The sequence below is a fragment of the Emys orbicularis genome, chromosome 2, assembly GCF_028017835.1.
Source record: "Emys orbicularis isolate rEmyOrb1 chromosome 2, rEmyOrb1.hap1, whole genome shotgun sequence".
Taxonomy (NCBI): Eukaryota; Metazoa; Chordata; order Testudines; family Emydidae; genus Emys; species Emys orbicularis.
In genome coordinates this window covers 61,533,232-61,546,431 of record NC_088684.1, presented here as the reverse complement: position 1 = coordinate 61,546,431, position 13,200 = coordinate 61,533,232, and the positions used below count along the sequence as shown (strand labels likewise).

The 13,200-nt window shown below is 43.8% G+C and overlaps 1 protein-coding gene across 6 annotated transcripts in view; it reads right to left on the bottom strand.

Moving 5' to 3' along the window:
• The window catches only part of ARFGEF1 (ADP ribosylation factor guanine nucleotide exchange factor 1), a 181,877-nt gene that overhangs the window by 28,085 nt on the left and 140,592 nt on the right, over nt 1-13,200 (bottom strand). For all 6 annotated transcript variants that reach the window (XM_065397696.1, XM_065397695.1, XM_065397698.1 and 3 more), the window contains exons 21-23: nt 8,214-8,372; nt 6,405-6,555; nt 192-282 (exon numbers count right to left, since the gene is read on the bottom strand). In XM_065397696.1, coding sequence (XP_065253768.1) covers nt 192-282; nt 6,405-6,555; nt 8,214-8,372 — 401 coding nt within the window. The remainder of the gene's footprint in view (nt 1-191; nt 283-6,404; nt 6,556-8,213; nt 8,373-13,200) is intronic.

Here is a 13,200-nt window from a genome sequence, read left to right as displayed (position 1 = left end):
CACAAAAACAAAATAAAACAAAAACAAGCACCTTGTGACACTGCAATATGGTGATGCAGATATAGCATTTTTGTAATTACTGAGAAACCAAATAACCTACTTATTTTTTCTATCACTAATTGAATCTACTGTATTCGAATACTGTGAAAAGTTCATGAGGTATCCAACTGGAAGGAAGTTAAATACCGTACCTGTCTACAGCAACAACAACACTTTGGGAACTAGTTTCTCCAATGGATTCCTGAATACTCGCTATCTGCTTCCAGTCCACATTTCCTCCAACTATGGGGAACAATTAAAAAAAAAAAGGGAGGGGAGAGGAGGACAGAGAGGAAAGTATTTATGTCAGTATCAAAAGAATTGAATATATTTGTATTTACGATGAAGGCAAGTAGACCAATTTTTTCCTCACCTGTTAAATTGGACATCTCATGGAGTTGGGGTTGCTCCCCCAAACTTGCTTCAAGAAAATTCTCTCTCCAGATTCCACTTCTGTTGGAACCAAAACTCACAGAAAATACTTCCAAAGATGCAAAAAACATGAAGAGTCCTATGGGATTTTAAAGTTACCTTTTCTGGTTTTTGCATCTTTGGAAGTATTCTCTGGAAGTTTTGGTGCTGAAACTGGATAATTAGTAATAGTGTCTGGTGCCTGGAGAGAGAATTTGCATATTCTACCAGGAGCAAGTGAACAGAGCTATCAGGATTGGTTAAGGGCTACTCCATGTGAATGATGAAAAACTAATCCCTGAAGGCAATGTCCGTAACAAGTACACCATATCTACCACCATAAAATACAGAGGAAAAACAACTACAAATAAATGAAAATACTTATTTTGAGAGCTGGAAACTGTGGCCAAGATTTTTTAAAAATCAGCCCCTAAATTAAGGTTCCTAAATCCATATTTAGGGAAGTTTCTGAAAATCCTGGTCAAAACCAATAAAAACCAGAAACATTGAATTAATATTGCCAACTGAAGTATTTTCTCCAGATTACAGAGTAGCCTTTCAGGGTAGTCAGTTCTCTGGACGTTGCAAGTGTTTCAGCCACTTTGAGAACTTGATTTGGTCAGAACTTTCCGTTTCCAACATGGAGGCTGTCAGGTTTGATTAGCTTGGATTTGGGTGTTATAGAAGTCTCTTTGGCCTGGTCCACACTAACCCCCCACTTCGAACTAAGATACGCAAATTCAGCTACGTTAATAACGTAGCTGAATTCGAAGTACCTTAGTTCGAACTTACCGCGGGTCCAGACGCTGCAGGCAGGCTCCCCTGTCGATGCCGCGTACTCCTCTCGCTGAGCTAGAGTACCGGCGTTGACGGCAAGCACTTCCGGGATCGATCCGGGATCGATTTATTGCGTCTAGACAAGACGCGATAAATCGATCCCAGAAGATCCATCGCTTACATCCGGACCAGGAAGTAAGTATAGACGTACCCTTAGTGAGGAGATACAACCTATTAAGAAGCTCTGGATGAGGTAGCAGGAACATCTCTGTCAGGTCAGAGAACCCTGTCCTCCTCTGGCACTTTGTTGTTGGATTTCTCCTTTTTAATATGGAACCTGTGGCATAAATTGTTGGTGGAAAAGAGTATGGAATGTAGTTCCATGAACGAGGCACAGCATCAATTCCAAAAGTTATAAGGTCTCTTTTCCAACAGAAGTGCAGTCTCATCTTCGCAGTTCAACTTGATGGAAAGAGCTTACCTTCTGGGAGTCTCAATGTGCCCATTATCCAGAACAGAACTTTGTTTGCACAACCCCTTCACTTGATTTATTGCTTACCTGCTGAGCCAGTCACCTTCCCATTGTATATGTCTTTGTGAATACAAATTAAAAGGATAGAGGATGTTTGACCCAGGTGAAGGCTATGCAGTGCCTCCCTGTGAAGGGACAAGCTTCCCATTCCTGTTTATTAATGTACAGTATGTTACTGTTGCATTGTCTGACATGATCTGGACATGGATTTAAGGGAGGCTTTCTTGGAAAGGCTACCCCGGCTAATCTGGTAGCACTTCATTCTGGCAGATGGATGTTCCTTTTCAAATCCATGCCACACATTAAGTGACCCAAATGTAATGCCTGAATTGATCACTTTACTGCCTGGTAGGATGCGGATGTGGAGTCCCTATCATACGTAACCTTTGCCCTTTGATTCCACTAATGGAGAGAGGATAGTACAGATTGTGGAAACACAGTTCTCCATGTCTGCAGATGGAATCACTGCATGTGCCACTATGATCAGAGTGTGATCCCAATACAAGAGACCATGATCTTTGGAGTTATAGTAAGAAAAGGATTAACGAAAGGTTGGCCCTTTAAATCTAATATAAAATGTAGCTTTTGAACTGATCTTCTGTGAAAAAAACTATGGCCTATAATGAACCTGTCTGTATTCATGCAGAACTAGGACAGTGAAAACCTGCCCCTCAGAAGAAAAAGTGATTATGGCTCTACTGTATATTCTTCATAGTAAGGAAATGATCAGGAAGAGCCTGGGCTGTTCTAGACCTCAAGAGGCTGAACAGGTCCATGCAAAAAGAAATTTATTCAGAGCAGAACTCTCCTTACTCAGGAGGCCTTTTCAGACAGAAAACCCAGGAGGTGATCGGTTTACTCCATTTGACCTGGACTGCTGTGATGGGAGAAGAGGAACATGAAGAGAAAGCTCAGTGGATGGTCCCACTTGACAAACGAAGCACAAGAAATTCGCCACCTCTCTCTCCCCCCCCAAAGGGCAGAGGGGAAAAAAAAAAAAGAGAGAGAGAGAGAGAGAGAAAGGTTTTGCCTACTGTTGCCCCAAAATAAGCATTACAAATCATGACACTAATGGATAGGGCAGGAACACTTAACTGCCACTCTGTTTGCACAGCAGGATGCAGAGATTGTGTCACAAGAGCAAAAGGGGTGTTTGCCTCTGGTATTTGCAAGAATGAGGTTCAGTTCAAAACATGCTGGGCTGGAGGGAAGAGGTCAGCCTACAGAAAAATTCTTCTAGTTGATTCTTGTCAGAACCACCTGCCTTGGGAATGTTCTCCTTTCATAAAGGAAGTGTTGGGGGAAAAAAAACACAATTGTTAAACTTCTAGGATTTATTAATAAAAAAACCACACATGTCCATACTAGGGTTACCATATTCAAACATTTAAAAAAGAGGACACTCCACGGGGCCCCGGTCCCGCCCCCGGCCCTGCCCCAACTCCGCCCCTTCCCCCCCCAGCCCCGTCCCAACCCCGCCCCTTCTCTGCCCCCATTCCAACCACTTCCCCAAAGTCCCTGCCCCAACTCTGCCCCCTCCTCTGAGCACCCTGCATTCCCCCTCCTCCCTCCCGCTCTGATCTTGGTTGGGGATTGCTAAGTGCTTCCCTGCTCCCCACTCGCCCTGCAGCCTCTATGCCCCTGCCTGCCCTGCTCCTCCTTGCCCTGCAGCCTCTGCACCCCCCCACCCCTGCAGCGTCTGTGCCCCCTGCTCCCCACTCACCCTGCAGCCCCTGCACCCCCTCGCCCCTGCAGCCTCTGCGCCCCCTGCCTGCCCTGCCCCTGCAGCCTCTATGCCCCTGCCTGCCCTGCTCCTCCTCGCCCTGCAGCCTCTGCACCCCCCCGCCCCTGCAGCCTGTGCCCCCTGCTCCCCACTCGCCCTGCAGCCTCTGCGCCCCCTGCCTGCCCTGCCCCTGCAGCCTCTACACCCCCCCCCCCCCACCGCCTGCCCTGCTCCCCCTGCTCCCCAGGCAGAGGGAGAGCTGCAGGCTCCAGGTGGACTCAAACACTGCCGCGCTGCTCTGTGGGGGAGGTGGGAGCAGGGGAGGGGGAGGGACTCTGGCTGCTAGAGGCCCTAGTGGCTGCGAGCGGCTTTCAATCAGGCCAGGCGTCCAATCAGCCGCGCCGCACTCTGCATGAGGGGAAGGGGGAAATCCCGGACATTTCTACTTGATTAGAAATCTCCCCCCGGACGGCCATTTAAAGCATGTCCGGGGAAACCCGGACGGATGGTAACCCTAGTCCATACATGCATACTGTGGTGCAATTTTTAATTTTAGACTTTTTTGTGGGTTACCACGGTTCTCACCTAGAAGGGAGAAACTTTTCTTAGAGGAGAAACACATTACTCCAACTTGGGAATTCATTCTGCACTCATCCACAGATAAGGAAGATTGAGAGTCTCTACAGTATCTTATTTCTGAGTTCTGCATGGGATTAAGAGGACTCAGAACTCCCAACTTTTCTCCAAGGATATGGCAGAGTATTTTCAGTTTCTGTTTACTTTTAAACTTCTTTTCCTAAATCTAAATCTTTTATCACTTACTCCATTGGGGAGGCTGATGGAGGCGCCTGATGGAGATCGTTCCCCGCCCCCCGCCCTCCCCCAATGCAGCTGGTGCCGTGGGCTCCCTCCCGCCCCTAAGATTCAATCAGGGATATTTATGGTTTAAGTCATGGACAGGTCATGGGCTGTGAGTTTTTATTTCTTGCCCATGACCTGTCCATGACTTTTACTAAAAATACCTGTGATTGAATCGTAGCCTTAGACATGAGTATTTTTCCTTGGAAAAAAACTATGCCTGTATAGATGTGCATACATACTAGAATATTGAACAGGAAGAATACTGCTGGAAAGCAGTAATGTCAGAAGAGACCTTGAGTGACTGTGGGAAGCAAATTAAAATGCAAGTTTGCAGTGTAAGAGAATAAAACCAAAATAAAGGTAAATTGATTTGAACTTGAATGCTTCAAGAGAGGACTATCCTGGGCAGTGAAGCTGTAAACTCTTTTTTACAGGGACTAGAATACTGTGTACCTCAACAACAGCAAAACCCATAGCAGTGTGGGGAGAGTGGATGGAGGCAGATCACAAAGGGAGCCAGGGAAAAGGATTGGCTGAGGAGTCAGGGCTGATATTGGGCTATGGAATAGACTGGGACGACAGCCCTCAGACCCCTGGCTGGGGAGCAATGCCAGGGAGCTAGTAACAGAATCATAACTGCTCCAGGAAAAGTGTTGCATGACAGAGAAAACTTTAGCCAAGACTCAAGCTTTCACCAGACAGTGTGGAAAGCTGTTCTCATGAAGCAAGAGGGAGTCTGGCATCATATTAAAATCAGTTTTAGAAAAATCGAACATTTCTGTTTAATGGTCTGCCTGGGTGCGTGAGAAAGAAAACTGGGCATTGTAGTGAGTGCCAGAATTGTATCTACAACCTTCATTTGTTTCCATGGATTTACTGTTGCATTACTCCCCACTCTCAAACACATTTTTTGAACTGCAACCTTAATTTTAATTTAGATTTTTTTGTATATTTGTTTGGTTTTGGGTTTTTTTGTTTGTTTGTTATGGAATGGGTGTGAATTCAAGAAAGTTTTATTTTCAATTATATAAAAATGTTCCAACATGTTGCTTTTAACGGCTTTATTTATCTAACCTTGAAGATGGCACATCTTTTAAAAAATTACCAGTTTGTCTAATTAGTCAGAAATATAACATTCACTTTTTATCATAATGTAAAAATAAAATATCTCACTGATGGAATGAAGTTTGGCTCTCAAAACTTTACCTTTTCTATAACGAAGTAGCCACTTAAGTAGGTAACAGATTAAGATAAATAATTTAAATCAAGTTTTAAACTAATCATTTAAATCACTGTAATTTAAACCAATCCACCTTGCATATTTCTCACAAAAGTCCACAGGGTGCACCAATCAATCTACATTCATAAATCTACACCCCAATTTTATTTGTATGCAAGTTTGGCAAAACAGACATATATTTGGTACAGCGAATTAGCAATATTGCTCAATCTAGCAACACAATACCTTTAATAATGACAGGTTTCAGAGTAGCAGCCGTGTTAGTCTGTATCCTCAAAAATAACAGGAGTACTTGTGGCACCTTAGAGACTAACTAATTTATTAGAGCATAAGCTTTCGTGGGCTACAACCCACTTCTTCGGAGTGGGTTGTAGCCCACGAAAGCTTATGCTCTAATAAATTTGTTAGTCTCTAAGGTGCCACAAGTACTCCTGTTATTTTTGACAATACCTTTAGTATGAAGTACTTTTGTGATCAACTACATTTTAATTTCCTCTAAGAAATTACTATAATATTAATAGATATTGCATTGAAGCCATTTTATTCCATTTCCCACCCTGTATCCCCCACAAAGTGACAATAAATCAATAAAAAGTATTCTTAAAAATATTTGAGTAAATATCTCAATCACAGTCCTGCATTTGTATTAGCAACAGCAGAAATGTTTTTAATAAATAAGAATTAAAATGACTTTTTTCCATAATTATGCCTCACTTCAATAAAAAAGCCACTGGCAACCACAAGCTGAGAACTTTATTCAAATATTATATGTCCATACGAAGCTGGATAACTAAAATACTTGGAGCATTCATATTACTCACCTAATCCCAGGCCCACAAATTCATCAGGTGCCTGATCCTTTGTTCCAGTAAAAGAACCTTCCCTGCCTCTCACTGTCCCAGAGATGTAACGTGGTTTTACTCCAGTTCCTATTAATTGTGCCAGCTCAAGTTGACTAATACATTTCAGAATCTAAATTAACACAAAACACAGAAACCACTTAACAGTGAGAAGTGGATTTTAAAAATATTTAATATCCCTGTTCACTTTTATAAAATTCTTTATGAACGGGCAGATTTCAGGGTTTTCAAAAATAAAATTCTCATTTACACACATACATACTACACACCCAGACTATATGTGTACACAGAATATGAATGTGTACATATAAACACCCACTCTATATACATACATACATACATAGCACATACATACTCAAAACCCACTGTACTCCTGAGGGAATTGTGCACCGGGACATGGACTTGGCGGTGAGGCTGCACCCAACCCTGACACAGCGCAAGGGCTTGACCTTCCCCAGAAACAGCCTGGGGCCCTGGCACACCAGGTGTGGGCAGGCAGGCTCAGCCCAGCCCAGCAGGATCAAAGTGTGGAGGAGCTTTGTGTGGGGGGATCCAGATGTGGGGTGAGAGGGTTCTTTTTGAGGCAGTCTGGGTGCAGGTGGGTCCAGGGGAGAATCTGGATATACAGGGGCTTGTTGGTGGGGAAGGGAGAGGGGGAGTTCTGGTTGCAGGGGCAAAGGGACTCTGCAGAGGGGGCCCAAGTGAAGGTGGTTGGGGCTCAGTCGGGGGGTCTGGGTGTTGGGGGCTCGGCAGGAGGTCCTGGTGCTGATGGAGTGGGGCTTTGTGGGGTGGGGCTCCAGGTGAGGGGGGCTTCTAGGGATGGTCCCCATGCATAGGGGGTGGGGCTCATTGGGAGGGGGGATCCAGTGTGGTTGGCTCAGCATGGGGTGGTCTGGGTCCAGGGATGGAGGTTCGGATGCAGGGGGTGGTCTGGGAGCAGAGGGGGATCCAGGGGTGTGTGTGTGTGTGTGTGTGTGCGCTCGTGTGTGTGTGTGTGCGTGTGCGCTCAGCGGGGTGTGGTCTGGGTGCAAGGATGGGGGTCCGGACGCAGGCGGGTATGGCTCAGCCAGGGTTCTGGGGCGGGGGGGGGGGGGGGGGGGAAGGGGCTCAGCGGAGTTGTGTGTCTGGGTGTGGGAGCATCCAGATGCATGGGGGTTGGGTGGACAAGGGAGTAGCTTTCCACTGCGGCTAAGGAGTGATGGGGCAGGGTGCGGAGCCAAGGGAGATTTATGGGGGTGGGTCTGATCCAGTCCTCGCCACTCCATGCAGCGGAAGTGTGCTCCTCACCCACTCCCAGCCCAGCCAGGACTACCAGCTGCTGGGTGCAGGTAGGTGGCACTTGGAGTGCGTGCATGCGTCTCTGGGTGCAGGGGGTTGCGGATGAGGCTTGGTACAGTGGAGGTTCAGGGGCAAGGGAGTGAGGCTTGGTGGGGGGTCTGGGTATGGATACACTGAGGTTGAACAGATGGGGGGTGGGTGTGACCAAGCCCCCTCCCCCACCGCAGTGATTTACCTCTTCACTGGCTGCTCCATGCGACCTAAACAATGCACCTGCACTGCTGGGGAGGGGCATGTGGCTGCTCTTGCAGCTCCCATTTGCATCCCCATCAGAAAGTCATTTTTCTGCAGGGAAGCAAAGAAATCTGTGGAGGACATGAATTCTGCATGTGTGCAGTGGCACAAAATTCCCCCAGGAGTAACACTGTATACAAAATCAATGTATTTTCATGTTCATACTTTCTTATAGTTAAGAATGAACTACTCTTGTACCTCATGCCAGGAATTTCCTAAATAGTTTCCATCTGTATGAGCCACTGTGATGAGTGTTTTTATTGTGTCAATGTTCTTCTGTTTCATTTCAGTTATACCAGAACTCACTGTAAGCAAGGTAAATCTTGCTAGTGCTTGGACATAAGCATCTCTTTCAAGCTACAGAGGGAAACAAAAATGAGTTGTTTCTGTTAGTTTACATAACTTGTCAATGTCTAAATATCTTTTGGTTCCTTTATGGATTATGGAGGCATTTGGACATTAATTTTTATTTTGAAATCATATCTCTTATAATAATCCTATGTCCACATAGGAATGAACCAAATATATTAATACATTTGAAAAGTGAGTTAGGAATATAGCACCAGATGTTAGTTCTGTATGCCCACTCTTTGAATAATTGAATGCACCACCCATCTATGCAGTAATATGAGCTGTTTGGTTTATACGGCCCATATCCCTAGCTTACCCTACATTAACATAGATTTCAACCTCAAATAGCTGGTTGCAAGACCTCAATGGCAACTACACTGAAAAGTAGGGAGACATTACAGTCATGAAATTAAATACTGATTGTTGCTAAACTCATCTACAAAATCTCTTAGCTTACTGAAATTTAAAGACAGTGGAGTTTTCAATGAGGACCTATATGTTACTGAAAAAAATAAGGTAGGTTTCATACAGTTGAATTTCAAAGCATTATATTAACTTAAAGCATCCCTCTCTCTTTCTCTAATGAGCTATGGGATAAGGCTCTCCTTGTAAAATTGTAAACCTGGGAAGGTAAGGTGTCACATGTAGCAGTCTAAAGCATGTAGTTTTTAGTAATTTCTTCTGAAACCAGACACTACATTTTGTATTTCAAGTTAAGATAAACAAATATTCAAGACATCCCACCAGATTAGAGATGCACTCTCTGTAAAAAACTGTAAGGGAAAAAAAGATACGACTCCTCAGCAGCCTCTCCCCAGTTGAGAGATACTATTGCCCATGCCCAAGTGCTGCCTTGCCATGATCTGCTGACAGACTTTCACCAGAACAAGTCCTCAGAGAGAGGATCTAAGAGATATTTATTAATTGAAGGCAGAGACCTACATTATGTATCTGTGTGTTCAGAAAAAGAACTACACCGCTACCTTGATATAACGCTACCCGATATAACACGAATTCGGATATAATGCGGTAAGATTTTTTGGCTCCCGAGGACAGCGTTATATCGAGGTAGAGGTGTACTATAAAATGAACTTGTTATAACCCAATTCCTGAGCTCTAGAACATCTGAGTATAGGAGCAACTCTTCCTGGGTAGGTGAGTGACTGACCTACCTTACATGCGAACAGAGTAGAGCTACAAAGTACAAGAGAAGGGGTTTCTACATGTGTATAACTGATGTGTGTGGATGGCTTATTCATGTAGAGGCCAAAGGCCAGAAACTACATTCTTTGGAAAAGGAAATTCCATTTCTCATATGAACCTATTGTAGGAAATAACTATGAGGAGATTAGAATTGATTTCACAATGAGTATTTGTGGTTATAGCTCCTGGAAAGAGGGTGTCTTATAAATCTGATTTGGATAATACCGGAGGACATATCTTTTCCCTTTATCTTTTATATAAAACGTGGACCTAGCCTGCAGAATTCCATCCCTGCAAAGTCAAGAAATAGATATTAATTACAAAATGCAGCAAGCTGTTTGGGAATTTATAAGGCAGGTTTTTAAATAAAAGTTAAAGAGCTGGAATAAAATGAGCTACAAGCAGAACAGACATCCATTTTGTTGGGTATAATCTAGTATCTTTTCTGTATTTGTGAAAATCCTCAGATAAGAAGTCAGCAATGGCCAATTGGTAGCAAACAGAAATTCTGTGTGGGTTGCAAGGTTTATAAAAATTCCAGTGTATATGAAGTCTAAGGACTTACTGCTAAGTTATTTTATGTAGAAAATACTGGCAGCAGTATCAGACCCTTGTATAGCTAAATTTCCGATAAGCCTGTGGGATTACATAATTCAATGGGCCATATTCAATACTGACTGGCATTCTACTTTACTCTGGGCTTAGGCAGAGTGAGCACAGTTCAATCAGAGGAACACTCTCCCGTGATACAATCAGGTGAAGAGAGATTGCTGAACAAAAAGACTCAGCAGTCAGAGTCAGATCTCCCATGAAGAGAAAAGCAGTAACAGAGGAATTTAAGGCACTCTCTTCTCATGGCAGATGTTCTCTTTTCCCTCATGGAATGGGAAAGAAAAAGAGTGATGCCTTCTTCTTACTAACCACCACTACCATAGAAGGGGAGACAAACAACAAATGAGCCCACCCATCAACCAAAAAGGATAGGTGAGCTGAAATACGCAAATTAAGCACAGCCCTTGTGGACCCCAGTCTGGAAAAATCATGGAGCAGGGTTGAGATAACTGGCTCTGTGGATATGGAGAAAGCGGGGGATGTGATGTACCTTGACTTTAGCAAAGCTTTTGATATGGTCTCCCACAGTATTCTTGCCAGCAAGTTAAAGAAGTGTGGATTGGATGAACGGACTATAGGGTGAATAGAAAGCTGGCTAGATCGTTGGGCTCAATGGGTCGTGATCAATGGCTTGATATCTAGTTGGCAGCCGGTATCAAGCGGGGTGCCCCAGGGGTCGGTCCTGGGGCCGGTTTTGTTCAACATCTTCATTAATGATCTGGATGATGGGATGGATTGCACCCTCAGCATGTTCCCGGATGACACTAAGCTGGGGGGAAAGGTAGATAAGCTGGAGGGTATGGATAGGGTACAGAGTGACCTAGATGAATTGGAGGATTGGGCTAAAAGAAATCTGATGAGGTTCAACAAGGACAAGTGCAGAGTCCTGCACTTAGGAAGGACGAATCCCATGCACTGCTACAGGCTGGGGATTGACTGGCTAAGCAGCAGTTCTGCAGAAAAAGACCTGGTGATTACAGTGGATGAGAAGCTGGATGAGAGTCAACAGGTTGCCCTTGTTGCCAAGAAAGCTAACAGCATATTGGGCTGCATTAGTAGGAGCACTGCCAGCAGATCAAGGGAAGTGATTATTCCCCTTTATGCAGCACTGGTGAGGCCACATCCTGCGTAGAATTTTGGGCCCACCACTTCAGAAAGGATGTGGACAAATTGGAGAGAGTCCAGTGGAGGGCAACGAAAATGATTAGGGGGCTGGGGCACATGACTTATGAGGAGAGGCTGAGGGAACTGGGCTTTTTAGCCTGCAGAAAAGAAGAGTGAGAGGGGATTTGATAGCAGCCTTCAACTACCTGAAGGGGGGTTCCAAAGAGGAGGGAGCTAGGCTGTTCTCAGTGGTGGCAGATGACAGAACAAGGAGCAATGGTCTCAAGTTGCAGTGGGGGAGGTCTAGGTTGGATATTAGGAAAAACTATTTCACTAGGAGGGTGATGAAGAACTGGAATGGGTTACCTAGGGAGGTGTTTTTTTAAGGCCTTGCTTGACAAAGCCTTGGCTAGGATGATTTAGTTGGGGATTGGTCCTGCTTTGAGAAGGGGGTTGGACTAGATGACCTCCTGAGGTCTCTTCCAACCCTGATCTTTTATGATTCTATGATCTGGTATAAGATATGGAGTGAAAGCCCCAAGACAGACTTGTGTTACAGCATCAGATTCACTTTAAAACCACAATAATGAAAAAAAAAACAGATTTTAAAAATGAGATTTTATTGTGCTCAGAGGTGAGGCTGCATGGCTCACAGAACTGTACTGTGCTGTGCAGGAAAAATCCATAAAATCAGAGAGACCCTTCCAGCTATCAATGTTATGATTTTATCGTGATGCATAAAATACGGACTCTTCTTAGAAAGTGGTCTTGGGTAATAACCCATCTATAATTCTTCAACAAGACTGACACATAACATGAGAGCACCAGTAGGAAGGTGGGAGAAAAATTTAGCATGGAACAGACAACATATTTCTTCTCAAAAATTCTTATAAGGGAAATTTACCAACCATCCCTACATCCCCAAATAGTCTTGTGTCCAAAATGGGCAATACTTATCAGAATCTTGCACAACAGGAACTTCCTAGTCTAAACAAGAGAAATAAGCACAGTATCTTAGAGATCACTGAGTGGTAATTGTTGGCAAGCCATAATTATTTTAATGGCAACCAAGATACAGAACTCTCAAGAACCTGAAGGTAATATCATGGTCCTCACTTAAGAGGGAAAAGAAGCAAAAAGCAATAAATTTTCCTTTGAGACTGAGGATCAATCATCCAGAAAAATAAGCAGAAAGCCCTGAATGACAAGGAGCAACCTACAAAGTGAATGAGACAAATCCCTATGTTTTGACAGTGGCCGATTCCAAGGAGCTGTTCCTCAGTCTATATTGAAAATTCTGAGATGCTGCTTTCAGTAAATTATTCATGTGCCATTAGTCGCGTTTCACAATTTAAAGTTATTTATGCTGACCAGCTTGCCTTTCATGTTGCCAATACACTTGCTCAAAAGAAAATATGTTACACTATACGGAAGCTGCAGTGTTTTATTCTCTGATGGCAAGATAGATTCACTGCTGCCCATAATACTTTTGAAAATGGAAGACGTTGGTTTCTGCTGAGAGAGACTCCTACACACCTATTGCTAGTAGGAGAAGGCAATTATTAACTGGCAAAAAAGTTATACGGGGGAGATTACTATTTTCAGTAGGTGATAGTGTAAGTGTGTTTAGCTTAGGGATCACTTTTTTAATAATTAAAAGTTTATTTTCTATTTTCAGTGGACTCATTTAAAATTGTGATGTCAAACATAAAAGAATTCAGCCTTCATCCCAACCACCAACATATACTCTCAGATTATGGCAGATCAGTACATTTATTGGCCATTTCCCTATACTGGCAGAATATTATGTTCAACAGCTGAGAGTTTAAAGCCCCCAAAAGAAACTGATTCCCAAGTTTAATCAGTATTATCCACGAGAGCCAGTAACTCTGGAATTCTTGACATCCCATTTAAT